The sequence below is a fragment of the Haliaeetus leucocephalus genome, unplaced genomic scaffold (assembly GCF_000737465.1).
Source record: "Haliaeetus leucocephalus isolate CR32 unplaced genomic scaffold, Haliaeetus_leucocephalus-4.0 Scaffold92, whole genome shotgun sequence".
NCBI classification, from domain to species: Eukaryota; Metazoa; Chordata; class Aves; order Accipitriformes; family Accipitridae; genus Haliaeetus; species Haliaeetus leucocephalus.
In genome coordinates, this window is record NW_010972528.1 from 12,118,576 (window position 1) to 12,138,308 (window position 19,733).

Genomic DNA, 19,733 nt, shown 5'->3' on the forward strand with positions numbered 1-19,733 from the left:
CACTTATTTGCTAAAGCCAATCTACACCTGACAAACTTCATCTCATCAAGACAAAGATGCAACTGGACCATTTCAGCAAGAGGATATTTCAAACTAGATTAAACCTCGCTCTCTTTGTGGAGATGGTTACAAAGTGGGGTTGCAGAACAGTAGTTTTGAAATGCGTAAATAATCGATGTACTTGGTAGGTTATGCTTTTCTGACATTCAGATATCTGAGGCTAATAAAACCCAAACTTTTTTTTAAGATTTTGCCAATACAGCAGGAAATGTGAGTTTGCAAAAAGTCTTGGTATGTGCTCTCAGGGCTCAGGAAGGACTTCAGCCATCCACTAAATGGACCTCAGAGACTGTTAAGTAAAAAGGTCCTATATATACCCTTCACCATCTACTATTCCCCTCACTATTTAAAGGCATTAATTTTAAACACAGGACATCATAATGCATTGTGGCATTTCTTCTCTCAGTAACATATGCTGAGATTTCCTGTAGACTACACGCTTTTTTTTAAAATTTAATTGAATGCCACAGCCAATAGTATCATGTCGGTGTGTCCTGCCTGGTCAAAAAAACCTCGCAGCACATTATCTGCACAAACACAATTTGATTGTAAGTCAAAGCTATTGTCCTGCAATAAATTAATGTTAGTATTTGATGGGTTTAGTAAGCTATTCACCACAGACGAAGATAACACATAAACTATTGTACAAGAAGCTTTTAAAAAAGTTTTTACAGAATTAAAAAGAAATAATTACCTATCTGTAATTCAGTAAGTTCATTCTGCAGTGCCTACAGATGTGCCCAGAACATTAGCCAACAAGGCATAGTTTTTACTTCTGAGGTTCAATTTGTTTTCCATAATAGCTTTTGAGCTTATTTATGATAATACTAATTTGCTTTCCTCCACACCTGTACATTCAACTGTGAAAATACATACCTGCAGCCTTTTTCCACCTGCTACAAAAGTAATCTAATAGATTGTCGGTGATTAACTCTTCTTTTATAAATGCAGGGTTTTGACCAAAGTCTTAGGAGGTACAGTACAAAAGTTACATTCTGCTACATTACACATCACACAATTAGGTTTGTCTTTCAATTTATAGCTATGTATTTGGTGCTTTCATTCACTCTGCTTTTATATGCAGTCATACTGCAAAGCATGTGGACATGTAATGCAAGTAGAGAAAAAATTATGGTATTTGCAACTGTATTATGGTAATGCTAAACTCTAAGCAAAACCTTTTTAGAAATTTTTGGCACAATACAGAAGTAGAAGCACCCTGCCCTAACCTGAACTAAGATGAGTTTGATCTCCTCACACATTCAAAAGTCTACTTTCAGGCCAGGGTGTCTGGGTACATGTAAGCATTTGGAAGATCTAATCCATACTGCAATTTGATGCAATTCTTTAAAAGCAGCCAACACTCTTTTAACCCTCCACCCTATCATCAGAGCCGAGGTTTGGATCTGAGGTTCAACAGCAAACTCAGGTGCCAATTTTTGCAACTGCCCTTGTACTTAGAATACAGCCATTTCTTAAACTAAATTTTAAGTACCTTTGGCACAGAAGGGTTTGAAAACAATCTCTCTTTTCCCTTTCAGCTGGAGATGAAAGTATACAGGACCTCTGCAAGAAACCTGACTAGTCTGGCATGCAACATTACATTCTATTCTAAAGATTTGGACTTTCATCATTATGCAGCCATCAATTTACTGATTAAGTCCAAGAGTACACACAACGCGTGTATGGAAACAGTAGTCGTGTAACAAAAAGATCAAACAAACTCTAATCCTTTACTTACCACAAGTCTCCATCTTCAATAGTCCTATCATTTGGGGCTCCAGCATGGCCATAGTGTAAAACAGACGAGTTCTCCCCACTGATAGGTGAAAAGAAAATTCAGCACAATTAATGGAAGAAGAAACGTTAACACCCATAACATGAGAAGGAACACTGTAAACACCCATTTATTTCAATATTAAACTGAAATTTTGCAGTCTGGGAGAACTGCCATAGGACCTGCCTTGGCATGGCCTATAATAGCATACCCTGCAGCTCGCTCAGCAGAAATGGGTACAGAGTGGGCATTTTGCTACCCTGACTACAAGATACGACCTTTCTGCAGAAGGAACTTAGCACAGTTCATATAAATACTTCCCACATCCATGACAGTGTTAAGGAAGCAATTATGCAAGAATAATCTTTCAACCTATACCCGTTTGTTTCCTTCTGGATTTTTTTTAAATTACTAAGCGGTATGTTTCCCTATGTGAGGTTAAAGATTCTGAGGCATAAAAACCAAACTTCCACTGGAGTCACATCTGACGTGTTTTGAAACACTCTAGCGACTACTGGGACTGGAAAAATTCAGCTGTCCAAGTGAACAGTTCCAGTTCACCTCTGGCACGGCTACGCGTGATGTCTGCTGGAGCGGACACACTGCACGCCGCTCGGGGAGCATTCGCAGCATACAATGTCAGCAGCAATAACAGGCATGAGAACTGTCACTCTATTCTTACCACTTATTAAAAATCACATAACAAAGGTTTTTATTCCTGGAAACCTTTCAGAATAAACTGCTGATTCACAGGAATAAAACATCTCCAGAGAAGGATGGACCCTTGTTCTGTGCTTCTGAAGCTCCACGATCCATTCAGTGACCTATATTTGTCCTTGGCATCCTCTCTTGTCTACTGATATTCCCCCAGGTCTATCAAACATCAGTTAACAGACTGGTAAAGATCTTGAGCTTTACCTATTTTTCTTTTACTATTCTCCTCAGATAGATGCTCTCTCTCTTTTTCTCTTCAAAAAGCTAGAAGAATTATATCATATCCAAAAATACACGTGTTGGGACAGGGTTACTGCAGCATCTCACTGACCCCTCCAGCTGACTTGCCAGTCTGTATCTCACCTTCCATCAAAACTGCATTGGTCATTCTGCTCAAATTTGATTATTTCAAGTTGTGATGGTGAAACAGCTTCATATCTTAAGTGAAAGGAATCTGAGGCTCAATTTCAATGAAACTTTTGTTGTATCTGGATAAATGTGCCATCTGACATAATTCTCGTATTAGACTTCTGGTATGTGCAATTACAAACACAGTAAACGTGGACTGTATCCAAAAAGAGATTACCTTCAAGATACATTAAGTACTTGTGATCAGTTAGGTATTTAATAGATCATTGGTCATTCAGATATAGCAACTCCATAAGGAATGATGATGGAGGAGAAAGTAGATGTCGCTTTCAGTTTCTGAAGGCTCTCAATCTAAAGGGCTGGATCATATTAATATTTTGAAAGCAGTAGGTTTCTATTGTTAAGTATTTTTTAGCATATAAGAATCACTATGTAATAATGCAGTGAAGGACAACGTTTCAGAATCATAGGAATGATTTTCTGATATGAAGTGTATTTCTTAAAATTATACACACTCCAAAGGGAAAAATTAAAGTTGTTAAATCAAGAGTTTGAAAACCCCACAGAATTAAGGCTGCAAAAAATTTGTTTTGTGATGCTGGTCCAATGGCTTAAGCACAGTTTTACAACCGGCTGCTAGCTGGCTGCTTTTTACTTCCTAGACACCTGACTTGGCAACCTATGCTGTTGTGCAGATAATGAAAAATGGCCCCATAAAGCTTGCACACAAGATGGAGACAGACATGAGCTTCCTTCTGAGGTGTCCTGTCTACTGGGCACTGGTAGAATAGTTCCTTCTGGCCACAATTCCAGTTTTCCATGCCAGGACGCTTTCAAACTTTGTCCTGTCTGAAAAAAAGATCTATAATAGAGCAATAGACTGCAATCAAAACAAAAGGGCCTTCTGTGCCAGCCGACCACATACAGCGGTGTCCTGGTTTCAGCTCAAATAGAGATAATTTTCTTTCTAGTAGTGTTGTGTTTTGGATTTACTATGAGAAGAATGTTGATAACACACTGATGTTTTCAGTTGTTGCTAAGTAATATTCAGACTAAGTCAAAGATTTTTCAGCTTCTCATGCCCAGGCAGCAAGAAGGCTGGAGAGGCACAAGAAGTCACGAGGGGACACAGCCAGGACAGCCGACCCAAACTGGCCAAAGGGATATTCCATACCATGTGACGCCATGCCCAGTATATAAACTGGGGGGAGTTGGCTGGGGGAGAGGGCAGCCAGGGAGCGGATCAGTGCTCGGGAACTAACTGGGCATTGGTCGGTGAGTGGTGAGCAATTGCATTATGCATCACTTGTTTTGTATATTCCAATTCTTTTATTACTATTGTTTTAATTTTTATATTATTATTATGATCATTATGATTTTCTTCCTTTCTGTCCTATTAAACTGTCATTATCTCAACCCACAAGTTTTACTTTTTTTCAATTCTCTCCCCCATCCCAGCGGGTGGAGGGGAGTGAGTGAGAGGCTGCGTGGTGCTTAGTTGCTGCCTGGGGTTGTTTAACCCCACCACAACAGGCAGGAACCATGTTTCCAGCCTCAGCCATCTTCTTTCACATGCAGGTGACAGCAGCGCAGACAGCTCCTACCTCTGCATTGGACTATCAGCCTGATGAGAGGAGGCAGCAATCATTACCTGCCTGAAGAACTGTTTCCCAGGTGGAGGGGCTATGATTTTGGGGCTGCAGCACTTGGAAACAACTGGAATGACCTTGGTGCTATGCATGACACTGTTTGTGAACCCACATGCTTGGTGTTTAAGGAAAAACACAAAAACAATAAAAAACCCCCAACACCTGGCATACACACACACACACACTCACATGCTCCACAGCAGTTTATCAGGATTTTAACTGCAGATACTATTCCTTATCTCCCTCTAAAAATGGGGATAAAGCAGAAGCAAATAGCACATGCATATATTTATGATCAACTTCTAAAAAATTATCATGAAGCTTAAGGGCATGACTCCATGCTAATGTATTTGCAGATAGCTTGTTTACTTATCACATGCTAGCACCTCAGTGTCATATACCATACCAGCTGCATAAACAAGTCATATATAGGCTTTGAACAATAGACATTGCAAATACAAAGAGGGGGATTTCTTTTGCACATTTTAAAGGTTTTAGTTTACAAAATATTTCTGTAAGGCTCAGCACCAACTGTTACAGAAGATGCATGAAAAATCTGTTTTTCAGCACCGTTAGTGAAGCGTTAAGCAGCACACAATCTTTCTTGGCATTTGAGACTCCTTATCTGTCACGCACATCTTGGCTCTGTCGCATAAATGGGATCGTACCACAGAGAGCACAGTTGGTGCTGAAGACCAGATATGCACACCATATGCATTTCAGGTTTTTTGTCTGTTTGAAGTGATTGGGGTGAGGTCTGCTCACCTGGGACTGGCTCTGGACAGGTCCCCTGGGCTGAACACCCATTAGCAACCGAGGCACAGCAGACCTGCTCCTGAAAGCTCCCCCAGCTGTTTTTCACCCAAAAGAAATCCAGCATGTGCACTCTAGGACTGGGCCCTGGCTCTGAGCAAAGCTCCACAGCTGGGGACAAGTGGGAGATCTTGCTTCAAAAACACACTACCGACCAAATGAAAACACCGATGTGGACATACCTCCAGCCCATTGCTGCCAAGAGGTGCAAGTCCAATCCTCCTCACAGAAAGCATCTTTACCACCATCTCGAGATGAAGGCAGGAAAGATGCTTTGGGAGCAGTGCTACAGAAGTGATATTGTACCCAACAAGGTAAATGCTACAGCTAGCCAGAAATTGTTCATAATGATTCAGTTAGACTTTCAAGGCGGCTTCAAAACAATGTAAACAAAACCCCCAGCCACTGGCAAAGCAAATGAGCCTTCCTGTAGAAACTATTTCTTTTCTTCCCAAGGAACAACAGTTGAAAGGTCTGGCATTAGATCACCAAAGTCAGGGTTTAAAATGAAGCTCTGTGGGGAGGCACGGATCACTGGCAGCTCTGCTGCCTTCCTGGAGGTCAGCACCTCTGAAAACCACCACACATGGGGATGCCAGTGTCTGCCTTCAGGCAACAAACCTGAAAAATTCTCCAAGAGATTTCTGTGTATCTATTTTTATTACTTTAATAATTTGCCTCTAACTGGTGCCAAAGATGCGTTTGTTACAAAAAAGAATTGCGTGAAGCAGCGGAAAAGCTGCAAATTAACACCACTGAGAATGCAAACAGTAGGAAGAGATTCAGATTACTAGGAAAGGACAAAAAGTCCCCAAAATACATTTTAAATCAGAAAACACCCTGAAAACAAATGATTAGAAGAAGGAGAAAGAGGAAGAATGTCAGCAGTATTTTAAGAACAGGACTAAGCTGAGCATTAAGCATTACAAAAAGTGCAGCTATTAGCTCTACATTAAGAACATCTAAAGAAAACCCAACAGACCATTAACTAAAACAGCAAACTATTTCCATCATGATTTAAATAATAACGTCATTCCAGAAGGAAGCACTATCAGCCTTCTCTCCACTTTTTCATCTAAGAGATGAAATCATAGAAAGTTGTACTGAAAAGAAAGAAAGAAAACCAGATTCAATAAGTATTCTAATCTTACCCAAAAAGCTTTACTTATGGTGATCCTCAGATAGAGGAAGGCATTTTACTGCACTATGTTACTCTTAATTACTGGTATCATCTGCTGAGAGCTGTTATCTGCCTGGAGACATCTGTCAAGAAGATCTGAACTTAAGTCTAAGATGCTGCAGTATCAGGTAGTAGCTGACCACGGCTTCTGCGGTGGTTGCAGAGATACAGATGCCTCCACCTCACCTAGCTCCAGGTGGAAACTCTGCACCTGGTTACCAGTTGATGCCATCCATTGTAGGGTCACCAGGACGCACTGCGCATGTAACTTAACCTTTGTTTTCCCTTTTGTAAAAATAGTTGCTTGGTACACTAAGACACTGCAATGAATAATTCATTAGCATTTGAACACTACTTGGAAGTCAACACTTTGTAGATTAGTACTAAATATATCCAAGTACGTTTATCAAATACTACCATTCTCATTTAATTGCACTTACGTGACGTCTGTTTGCGCTTCAAGCCACTTAAAAGTTGACAGTGTTTGAAAGCATCGCCAGCTACAGAACTAACCTCACTATGTGATGACCTGTAATACTAGTACATGTGTGTTATTACTCTCAACTGATGGGACAGTGAATACCTGCAAGTGAATACATAAAGCATATTTGGTCACACCAAATATTCATTTAACATCTCTCGAAGAGTGTAACACTGGACAGGGACAGCAACAAATGCATGCACTCAGTGTGTGGCCAGTCATTTATTTCTGTACTTAAATATGTATTGATTACTCTTGATTTCCAGCTTAGTGAGCATCTTTTCTAAAATCTGAATAACAAGCTTGGTTTTTTATTTAAAAGCATGATTGTCTTCTATGGAAATTATCAGGCCTGTAATCTAAAAAGGAAAGATCCTGTCAAAATATCACAGTTTTAAGTGTCAGGAAAACAACAAAAATCGGCATGAATAGAATAAACCACAACTATTCAAAATCCTAATTGCAAAAGCTATTTTTAATCATAAATGTAATTAAGTGTAATATTTACAATGCATGACATTTTCATGGTAATAAAAATGCCTATTATTTTTGCCATTATTATGTTAATTGAATTAATCAGATAGATCTACTTACATTCATTTTATTAGGACCTAGCTTAAAACTGTTAATATTATTCATTCTTACTTCACCACTTATAGTCAGAATATAGCAATTTACGGACAAAGGCCTTTGTATTCTATCTTATATAATTATTATTTTTTTTAAATCAAGTTTGTCTGCACTTTTATAGTGGTAGGATACAATGCCAGCTCCCAACTACAACAGTGAGTCATGATTATCGTTAGGATCTTGCATTTCAAGGGCAGCCCTTCTCCATGTATGAAATCCTCCAGCAATTCAGAGGCAGCTCAAACACTGCTCCCATGCCCTGCTAAGCCCCTCCAGTATGGTGGGATGGGACACCCAGGAAGCTTCTGTCATCACCCACTTCTGAACTACTGCTGAGGTTTTCTTCCTCCGGGGTTCCCTGAGCCATGTAACACAAGCCCTGGGTTTTTCAGTCCTGTGGAGAGTTTAGTCTGTCCCCATGGGGTCACAAGGACCCACTACACAAGCATACGGTAAGACATTTCTATAGGTTCAGCGAAGCCATTGATGTTCTCCAGCACCCAAACCAGATCCTGCAGCACGGGTTCTGATTTACTGTAAGTGAACGTGAAGTCTGTATGGCTGTGAAAAACCATGCACAGAGACAACTTCATTTTACCATCACAGCCTGTGACAATACCATAGAGATGGAGTCTCATTTCAATGGGATGCTAATTCTCAAGTTATATGATGGTACTTAAAGCAGGAAACTTTTCAGACAATTTAAATGCACAATTTGCCATAAAACTGCTCATGCTCCTACTGCAATTTTGCATATAAATTGGAAAATTGAATTTACAAATAAGCAATTGAGTAAACAGCAGAAAGAAGCGAAGATGCTCATTGTCCTTATTATCTCCAAAGCAATATAACATTATTGTCATTAACGTAAAAATTATTTTTACTAAGTGTATGTGACTTCAGTGTAGGGCAAATGTTTGTGAGTAGCAGATGATCTACAAGTAGAACATATATACCAACATATATGCCTCATCTAACTGTCATATATCTCTGATCAGATTAATTCCACTGACTAAATAAGATTAATCTCTCCACAAAGCACACAGCTGTCCTTCAACACGTATGCTACACTATTCTCTTGAAATTCTGCAAATTAAAAATGCACATTTCTACAACTGCAGGGAGAACTTTTATAATACTTTCCCAAATACAATACCTTCAACACTAGCTGTTCAGCAAGAAAAAGAGAGCAAAAAATTTCCAAATTCCAAGAAGATTAGTTTAATCACATCCTAACCTTTGAGGCAAAGAATTTTGACAATGATATGAAATACTTAAGGTGTATTTCAAAGAGAGTATTTTTGAGCAACAGAGAATAACTCTAAAGGCCTGCTCCACAACGCTATTTAATAAAAAAGCCAATTGCAGCACAGATGTGAGCATAAACATGATCCTGGCAGTAGCAGCAGTCATTGGGGAATCTCTTGAGTGTAGCAGAAACTGTAATGGAGTTATTTCTTTAAGACACAGCGCTAGGCACCTTTCTTTGGCTTCTCCAGAGGAAACAGTTCAAAACTCTGGTGGCACTCGCAAACACATCACGTGTCTAAAAGGAACAATTTTACAAATATCCAGTGGGAAACAGACCATAAAGGCTGCAACAGTTCCGTATAAACCATAGACTTACCTGCCACAGATGCAAGTGTAGGAAGTGTGGCGCATGCCACCTCGAGCATAGCAGTAGTGCTGGAACAGGCTGCAAAGAAAGGCAGGCAGTAATTAATAATATATTCAAAACCACCATAAGACAGGGAGAAAAGCAAGTCTTGCTTGAGTACAGCTGTGTTGGTGCAAATCCCCAGCTCCCTGATGAGGCTCTCTGCCCATTTCTGCTCAGCTGAGCACTCAAATCCACCCACATCCACAGCTCAGCAGTCCTGCAGAGTGTCACGCAATTTCCACAACGCCCATTAAGCAACTCTGCAGCAGAGAAGAGGGGCTCGAGTGCAGCTCAGTAACTTCAAAAGGCAAACTGCTTTCCTTAACAACTCAACACAGAAAGGCAAATTATTGTTGGAAAAAGGTAGTTCATCTGACCACAGAACGAACAGGATGGTAACAGTTAAATGCTGAAGCTGGCCAAACTCTCCAAAGCAGAGTTGACAAAACCACTTCTTGCTGCCTTTCAGGCACACAGTCGCATCCACGATCCTGATTTTCAACCCTGCTGCCTTCAGTCTATGGTGTGTAGATTCAGCAAAACTGAAGTCCAATCAACACTTCACAGGGAAGGAGCTTGCCAGACACGGCAAAGCTCTTCTTCAAAATAATTTCAGCAGAAGCTCTCTCATTTTTACCACCCCACTGATACCCTCTGCTGAAAGCTGAACTAAATATCCCTGTGTATGTGTGAAGCCTGAATTGCATCTGACTGTGCTGTACACCCTCGTCTCCAGACAAGCCAGCAGAGCTTTCCCATTATGTCAAGCCAGGCACCTTCTGCTAGCGTCACAGTCCACGCTGGAATAGATGGTCTCGTGTTTTCTTGTCTGTAGCACAACAGACACAGAGAAAACATAAGACTATTCAATTTCAGATCATGGTACCTAAATACCTCTATAATCTTCCACTGCCCAAACATGGAAAAAAATTAACACAGACTCAATCCCAACAGCAAGATGATAACGTGATAACATTAAGCTGAGTCCTCAACAACCTATAAAGAACATTACAACACAATATTGTTTGCTTTTGTGCACATGAAGGACAGGGAAGGGAAGGAAGAGCAGCCCCATGCTCTCCAACAGTACTCCTCTCACACTGCTGTCCTGCTGGAGGAGCTGTTTGGCCTTAAAAGCATTAAAACATTTTCATCTTCACTGTCAAAGTCCCCTTCACATGAGGGCAGATGTGCCCAAAGCACAATTAATATAGGATTAGGTGCTTTAAGAGCTAAGCACATATCATGGATCCTTTTATTCTTTTTGAAATATGCTCTAATTACAATCCAATTCCCTTTAATACAGAATGAATTTCAAAAACTCATTTGTTGTAATACTGAAATCATTTCATTAACACAGAGTGATAATGGTGCTATTCAAAGAATAGAGATGTTGTGATTTTGTCCTTCTGCAGTAGCAATCCACAGAACACAATTCAAATTCTTTGAAGGATATTAAAGACATTACATGTTTGTAAATCCAAACCATATTTTAAAATTACGCAAAATGACAGTATTTAAAGAGAGGCAAAACAAAACATACAAATTAATCACACAAGGAAAAAAAAAAGCCTACATTTAGAGGCTTAGTAGGGAGACCCAGTTTACAAGATCCCTTTTCTGTTCAGAATGCTGTGGTTTTACAAGGTAGTAGTAGTATTGTATTGCCCCCAAAAACAGTAGCGACAGGTCAAATGACAGAGAAACTAAGGAGAAACTCTGACATGGTGAGAGCACAGCAGAAATATCACTAAATTGACCTAATAAAAATTTATCACCTAAACTGTCGTTTGCTCTGACGCAAACATTTTTCCACCAAATGGATATTTCATATGGAAACCAAGTTATGGATCTGCTCTTCCCTAGCACACTTGCAGGCAAGGTTTACTCTATAAGACACGACACTATGCACAAACATTTTGCACGATAACATATTATGTTATATATGTATAGTTACATTTTAGGAAGCAACTTTTAGTGTATTTTATAGACCCTTCACCTTAAATGATTGAATAAACTATCTCCTCTAGACAGCAACTTTCAGTAACCTTCTAAAGAGCTTTAAAAATGAAATAATGAAGGTTGTAAACATCTTTCCATCATCAGTGATGCAGGGATAGCAGGGTTTATTTTACCATATGACAACTGATCACATATTCATGGTTGCAATTTATATGAAACTGTGCAGCCGAGTAATAGTATTCACCTTTTGCAGTACTCCCTGATTAGCAGTAAAAAGTGGTAAATAAATTAAGACATGCTTCGTATAACCCAGCTGTTGCCTGAACTTTGCTTCTGTTTTCTAAAAAATGAACCTAATTGTTTCATCAAACATTATGGACTTTCTTTTAAGAGTAAGTAAGAAGTGGTTGTTTATGTGACTGAGCTGAAGATAGTACAACTTTGCCAGGTAATGAGTTTTCTGGTAGTAAAACTACTCTCATCACTTTTTTTGAATTTACTTTTTCAGGCTATGACTCATTAGAAACACGTTCATGTAGTTGGAAAAATCCATTTCTGTCAGAGACAGCCAACATCCTTGTACAACATGTCTTAGGTAAGTGAAAGATTGCATATCCCTTTAATGGCAAATGCTGGGTTTTCAAAGCTGAAAAATGTATATCTAGAATTAGAGGAGCTGCCAGTACTTTGTAGTTAAAATCCTGGTTCCACTGAAGTTAATGCAGATTCTGCCACTAGACATCTTCCCACCAGGATTTCACTGCCTACACACTGCAAGTATCTTTATCCAAAAGTGCAATACAAAAGTATGAAGTCTGAAATAGTTGGATAGAATATCATTTAATCTGGCACTCCACATATATTGCAAATACCGCATCTTGAACTTTGCCTGGTCTTTTTGATTGGAAGATATGTGTGTTTAGGCAGTTTTATGTTGGTGCTGGATGCTCTGCCATGAGCTTTTAATGCAACCAACACAGATACAAACGTTAAGCACCTCATTATCTTCTCCTTCTTTCATGGGTTTCAAAGCCTCCTGTCATGTTTTACACAATATTTCCCTGGAGGGTGTATGTATTACTTATCATACACATACTACCTTGGCGGTGTATACAGATCAGCCATTGGTGTATCTGCATGTCAGATGTTACCTTTTAAATGCATGCTGCTTTGAGCTGGCATGGGTTTTGCATTGCTTTTGAAACAACTTTTTTTTTTTTTTTTTTTAATTTAGAGGTACATCCTAGGTTTGGTGCTTTTTCTTTTTGTCAGAAAACATCAACTTCTTTAACTAATTGACAATAAGTAGAGATTGAAGGTAGTTTTAAAAACCTCGCTGTTTTTACCATTAACTTAAAAAAGAGCAAGTATTAGCTGCCATCAACTCAAGTAAATCTGACGTAAGTAGACTTGCCCCCACCGTTGCAAATTTGCTGACGCACAAGATAGCATGAGCCCCGCCATTCTGCTGAGTCTTGACTACCTTATTGACTATACGGACTTGAGAGAAGAAAACTCCACCTTCAGAAATAATGGGTTCTTCTTCATTAGAAATAACAGAAAAAGTATATACTTGCTATATTTGAGATCATATGGAGTATTGCATACATCCAAACAGAACTCCAGAATGCTTAAAATGCCTCAACTTCAAAACAGCCTAAAAAGCCATTGAAGTAAAACCTTCTATGGATAGTCTTTCTGACAAATTATAAGAACCACTCTGACAATGATGCTTGTGTCTTACGATCATCTTTGGTCCAGTTTCTACTGCTATCTAATGCACGCTGACAATTACAATCAGATCTGTGCTAGGAATGTCAATTGAATCAAAGTAGTTTAATGTCAACAGTTCTCCTCACTTAAGTGGATTTACAGAATAAGGGCACTTAAAGCAAGAGGGATAGAAACTAGCTGTAATTACATCCCTCACACTTTTTGCTTATTTTCAGATCTTCCTCATCACTAGAATAACATATCCATACACACTCAGCAGAGTGTGATTTTTATTTCCCAAAAGTAAACAAGTAATCTCTAATTTGAATTCTTGTCATCAGCTCTTCTTGAGTTACAACAAATATTTATAAGAAAACCACGTTTTGTATTTCTCAGCTATTCACTCCTGAAACCAAAACACTTCTAGATCAAAAAGGTTTGATTTCTGAATAAAAATCCAATTGAGTATTTTAGCCTGTATTTTACAAGACAGGTAAAAATTGTAATCAGAGAAAACGCAGTAAGTATGAAGAAAAGAAAGATAGAGAAGGAACAAAAAGTGGCAAAAAAGACTATTAAAAACTTAAGCCAAGTTTCTATAACATAGCCCAATCCATTCCTCAGGGGTATCTTCTGATGGTCCCTCTATTCCAGTCCCACATTCCTAGTTACTACAGTGAAGCGCTGCAGAACGAGGCGTGCACATCACTTTGGGATGGAGGAACAATTACTCATTCCAAGGTTTCCGATGAAGGAGGACCAAAACCACTGAATAACCCTGTTCATTACTCCCAGGTACTGGAGCCACATCAAGAACACCTGCTGGATACTGGTAGTTCAGGAACCAGAGTTTTAGACTGTGTATCAGAGAGATCTGCTGTCAGAAATGCAACTGCCTTGCGAAGCATACAACGTACAGAAGACTCAAGGCCACTGATGGGTTAGTATCTCATTAAGGTGTGCATACTGAAAATATATTTATACACAAAATTCTTCATACTGGATCACTCACTGGTTTGAGGATGTTTCAGATCCACAATAATTTCTTCAGTGCACCTTTGAGAAAGTTGCCTCCTAATAAAAAGAAACCTTTACACACTTCAAAAATAGCATTCTTTGAACACAGCCTTTGAGACTAGCATTGAAATGCAAGCAGGTAGTTTTGAACTATAAATTGGAAACCACAGCAGCTTAAGGGAGTTCTGTACAGAACCTGGAGGATTTTCTGTAGTTTTTTGGCTTTTTTTATGAGTACAGTTGGAAGACATAGGTGAGTATCTATTAGTTATCTATGCACTGAATTACTTTTGAATTACAACTAGAACATGCCCTTATGCTTTTGTACTGTGTAAATATCAAGTGTAGCCATGAGACAGGCTAAACCCCAAAGCTTTTTTAAAGAATTCACAAAAGGCCCAATTTTCCAATGCTCATCTCTCTATTTATGCCAGGACTGAAAGTCACCATTTTGGTCATTTAGACACATAAATATCTTCACATGAGAAAGCTATACAGCCCAAATAACACAAAACTGTTAAGCTACAGTATATATAATTTGTCCATGATATCTGAAGTATACTTAACATCATACCAGGCTGGAATAACCATGCACTGAGGAGAGAACAGGAGGCATCAGTAACAACCCATCAGTGAATATATGAGCAAGGTGAGCAGTGCTTCCTTTAAACCCACCCTAGACACCGTGAGGTTCTTAAATACAGAGCATTTTTCTTTGTTAACCAATTTACTTTGGTAATGTCATTCATTTTCCATGGGCAACTAGATGCTTTAAGGCTTAGTTTATCTAATCCTATTTTCATTTAGTTCACAACACAACATTGCAGCATTGCAAAACACATCTGAGGTTGTTTTAATACCAAAGTCAGTACTTCATTGCGAAAGAGTAAAGAAGGGGAGTGGAGAAGAGTAGGAGAAATAATCCAGTTTGCTATTAATGAACAAATGGTGGATTACAAACTCGCACCAGAACAAGAAAATTAGCACTATGAGCAGATGAGCAAAGGTTTCTTCTATACCTCGGAAACAGCATCATTAAAGATTTATGAAAGCAATGTTATTTCAGTGGTCTATATGACTGGAAATTATTTAGAACAGAACTTACTGCTCCATGAACAATAGGAAACAGAACTACTTCTATGCATTGACTTCGTAAACCCAAGTGTTCACGCTACTTCTAATGAAAATTTTAGAGATTCAAACCACTAGCTGGGTTATTTTGCATGCTCATGGAGTAGAGCTGCTGGAGCTTACTATCAACAGCACAGAAATTACAATCAGAAATACTGACGGTAGCTATACTTTGAAGCACCTCTATTTAAAATTGTCCTAATTTGTATCATGCACAAGCAGAAATAATGTGTTATTTTTTTTAAAATGTTGATCCTTCTGAACTCCAACATCTAGATTCTGTTCTCATTTTTGGTGTGTTTTCTGTAACTAAGTTATTTTTATTTATATGCAGCAAACACTAGATAATAATACGTCCTTAGAAGAGAAAAATGTTATCTGAGCTCAGCAGGGATAGAAGAACTGTAACTTTAGCAAGCAGGTATGACACACGAAACTGGCAGCATATTAAGGTAGCTACAGTGCAGAACATCTATTATGAAATAAGGAAAAGCTGTGTAGAAGCAGCATAGAAGTGAGTAGTCTCACCTTTGTAATCAAAAATTCATGTTGGTATTTCTAAATGTGCTACTTCCCTTTACTAAAATGCATGACAAGCCAGAGCTCAGGGCTGGAACAAAGGGTAAGATTACCCCAAAATGCAGATATATTTTAAGAATACAAAATGACACAGATCAGAAGGAATGCCATTCTTTCAGAAAACAAAGCCCACAAAGGCAAAGCCATTTCACCAGCCATTAATGCTACCTGGAAACCAGAGACACATTAAACAGAAAGTCCATAAATAATACAAAAACTCGGCACTGTCACATATGTCATATATGATTTGCAATGATTGAAAGTAATTGATAATCTCAGTTCAAGAACAGAGAGTTTAGGTGAGGGGCAATTAGCATTTTAATTGCATAATTGGGAATTATAAATTACCTGTCTTATGTAAAGAATAACTGAAGAGATTATATGACATTAGCTGATATTTCATCTTGTTGGCTAAACTACACGGTGGATTTAGGGAATCTGGAATTGCATTTTCCTCACACACACACATACATACATTTTCTTTTTGTTTTTTTTAATTTCATGGCTGTCCTTTTATTACCACAGTTAACTATTCCACATGAAGCAAGGTTTCCCCCATCATTTTGCAAACCTAAAATTTTTGAGTAATTTTTGGGACAGAGAACTTAAAAACAACATGACTCTGTGATACCGCAGTAGTTTAAGAATGTTTGTGGAATAATCTCCCCTTCTCCCTCCCAGACAGATTGATATAAGTTTCTTCTAACAGCTCTGTTTGCGTTTAAATCCTTTTTTTCTTCCCCAGTATGAGGAAAGGGCAAGAGTTTTAACACATGCAGTTTTAAAGAAGTGCATATACCCACTTTCACTTGATTTGCCTTTCATCTAGTTCTACGCTGGTACAACATTTTTCTATGTCACTCTGAAAATTCATCAAACTATGCATTTTCACAGAAGTTCTGCTAGCCCATTTCATTACCAATGTTCTAATGCAAACAATGGTTATGTAAGTATGTAACCTCATACTCAGCTGCTGCTTTTCCAGAAGCTTGGCAAGACAACTGAACAGGTAACCTGGAGACAGAACAGTTGCCAGAGTGCTCTGTAAATACACCTTTTCAATAACTCGATCTTTAAATTAACACTCAAGAAGCCTGTTAAAAAAGTCTTCAAGTATGATTGTCAAATTATTATTTTCCTGAACCTCTTTTAACTCTACTCGGAAAATTCACCTATCATTTGTCAGAATTGTTTGATTCAACTGCATAAAAACCGGTTGACTTATGGATTCAAACATTACATCTGTTAAACTATTGAAATCCTTACAGTTACTGTTTCACAGCAATTAAGCTGATTAAGATATTCATAGTACAAACCTGCAAAGATTTTGATGTTAATTCTGACAAACTTGCAAGTCAAGGTCTACCACACTTTCTGTTTTTTTCCGTATGCAGCAGCTCAACCAGCAGTAAGTGCGTGTGCTCTGTCAGCAGACAAACATGCCTCTTCCAGAGCTACCAAGTCTGCCAAGGGGCTGTTACAGAGAATACAAATTAAGGTTTACCCAAAGGATTGCATCAGAGCTCCAGTGAGTCAAAGAACTACCATGAACTAACTGACAGAAAAAGCATCAATAGTACAAGAGATTGCCATCACTGAGATTCCAGCTATGATTAGACCATTGCAAGTAATGAAAGTGAATTGATTTGAGTAACCATCCCTGCAGCTGACAGAGGTAACAGACCCTGTGTGAAATTCTGGAGTCTACTGCAACAGCAAGTGAAACAGTCTTCAGCTGCCCTCCAGCTGGTGGTTCAGTACTGGCATCAAGGAGAACGCAGCCGTAGAGCATGCGTTTCAAGGTGGGAACTTGCCCTTCTTCTACACTGTGGTAACATCACCTTCTGTATGTTGCTTCATGCTCCTGCCTGCCTGTCAGTTTGGAACTCCCCATCTGTTGTATTTAGGTAGCTAACACAGCAGCAGGATCTCCTCGTGCACAGCTCCTGTACAGCAACATGGAAGTTATAAAACTTGAATCCAGGATTTATATTCATCCATTTCCTAGAGCAGAAGGATTTTAAAATGAGTTTTCAATCTTCACCAAACACATACATGGAAAACAGATCCCACTGCCGCATTACAAAGCAACAATCATTAAGAAGGGTCTCTGTTTTATTTCTTCACCAATTCTAAATTTCACTTGGAGTCATGTCCATTAGTAACAAGGCAGAACTGTTCTGCACTAGTCTAAATTTCATGCTTAATCTAATATTATGGAAAGAGATGGCATGAATTTTTCTTGGACTCATTGCTTCATTTCCAGCTTTAATAATTCTAGATCTCAACTGGCATATTTTAAATTAAATTTTTTGTAGTTTAAACCTATTTATCAACAGCTAATTAATGAGGTCTAAATCCTTTGATGACAGAATGATTAAACTGCATTTTAACTAATCCATCTTTAATTAAAATGCTGCCAGCAAACCATTTCTGGATGTGTAAAAAGGACACATTTATAGAAGCTCACTCTTTAACTATGCATTATGTAAAGCCAATAATTAGAAGAACTCATGATTTCAATTATATTTTAATTACTGTTACATATAAAACATGCTTTAATAGATGTAATGCAATACATTTTCTTTCTTTACAACCCACTAATCATTCCTATTGGGGTGACAACCAAATAAAAGGAAGTTTAATATGTGCGCTAGTACAGGAATCTTGTTGTAGCTTTGAGCCAATTCTCTCTCCATTTCTTCTTTGCAACAGAAAGGTACTTAATTACCTCCAAACCTAAAACACAAACGAATCCCTATAAATGCCTGTTAAAACTCTAAAAGGAGATTAGCGGTAACTGACCATAATAAAGAGAAATGCTTTATCCTTATTATTACGCTTGCATGTCTTTGAGTTTCTTCAACTCAAAGCACCCACTAGTTAATGAAAAAATATAAGGGGACATCTGTACCGATTTTCGTACTTCTTGCCTTTACAATTTTGGGAAACAACACGAGCCAAGAGATGCTTTAGTTTATTGCAGGAGCCATCAATTTTCATTTATTTAGGATATCCTTTTGCCTCTGTCTGGGAAGGGAGGGTGGCAGATGAACATAATGTGATGACTGCAGCCAACTCCCCATTATTTGCATTAATAGGAGGCTGAGACTTATAAATATGAAAGTGATGCAAGCTTAACTGTTCTTTACTATGGCTAAGTCAGTTTTTAATGCAAACATGGAAGAAATTATTTCTTTCTGAATCACAGAGAGTACAGATAGCTGGTCAGGAACACTCAGTATCCTGTAGGAATTCAACCTTTAAAACTGCATGTTATTACAATAGGTATTTTTTGCTGAGGCAACCTAAAATTCGATAAATTAGTTATTAAACATGTTTCTAAACTCTGCATGTTCCAAGTAGTTGTATAACACAGAATATTCAGTCTTACAGTTTTGCTGCTTTCAGTGATCTGAATCTAGCATGAGGAAACTAATAAGCTTATGGCAGAAGCCTACTTAATTTACCCATTACATTGTACTTTACAAATATTCAAAAAGGTGTATTATATTATTTCTACTGACTCGGATATGTTAAATTTAATTTTCATAAGCTGATTTCTACTGTTTGAATAGATTAATGAAACTGCTGATATTTTGGTTTATTCCAAGTTTTCTCTAAAAATTATTTAGCATTTAACAATCTCTGATAGTAAGATGCTTTCACATTACAGGCACCTATGAAGTGACTGAACATACAGACATTGAAATATCCACACAAGACTTAAGCTACTGCATAGTTTGATTTATATAAATCCTTTCCTCTCATTCCCCTTTTTTGTCTATTCCTGCTTATAGAGCAAACTCTTAGGGGCAGGGAATGTATTTCACCACTTTATAAAGTACACTGCCCATTTATATTCTGATTAAATAACAACAGCTTATTATGAAGATAATATGAACTGTATCTCCTCAAGAGCGAGAGAGCATATCTGGAAAGGTCAGTTTGAATATTTAGGTATTCATACTTAACAGATGTCAAGCATAAATGCTGAT

At 38.2% G+C, this 19,733-nt stretch overlaps 1 protein-coding gene across 1 annotated transcript in view; it reads right to left on the reverse strand.

The window, feature by feature from the left end:
• The window catches only part of PEPD (peptidase D), a 145,576-nt gene that overhangs the window by 54,274 nt on the left and 71,569 nt on the right, over window positions 1–19,733 (reverse strand). Inside the window, exons 10-11 of the mRNA XM_010585121.1 lie at window positions 9,301–9,369; window positions 1,802–1,879 (exon numbers count right to left, since the gene is read on the reverse strand). Coding sequence (XP_010583423.1) covers window positions 1,802–1,879; window positions 9,301–9,369 — 147 coding nt within the window. The remainder of the gene's footprint in view (window positions 1–1,801; window positions 1,880–9,300; window positions 9,370–19,733) is intronic.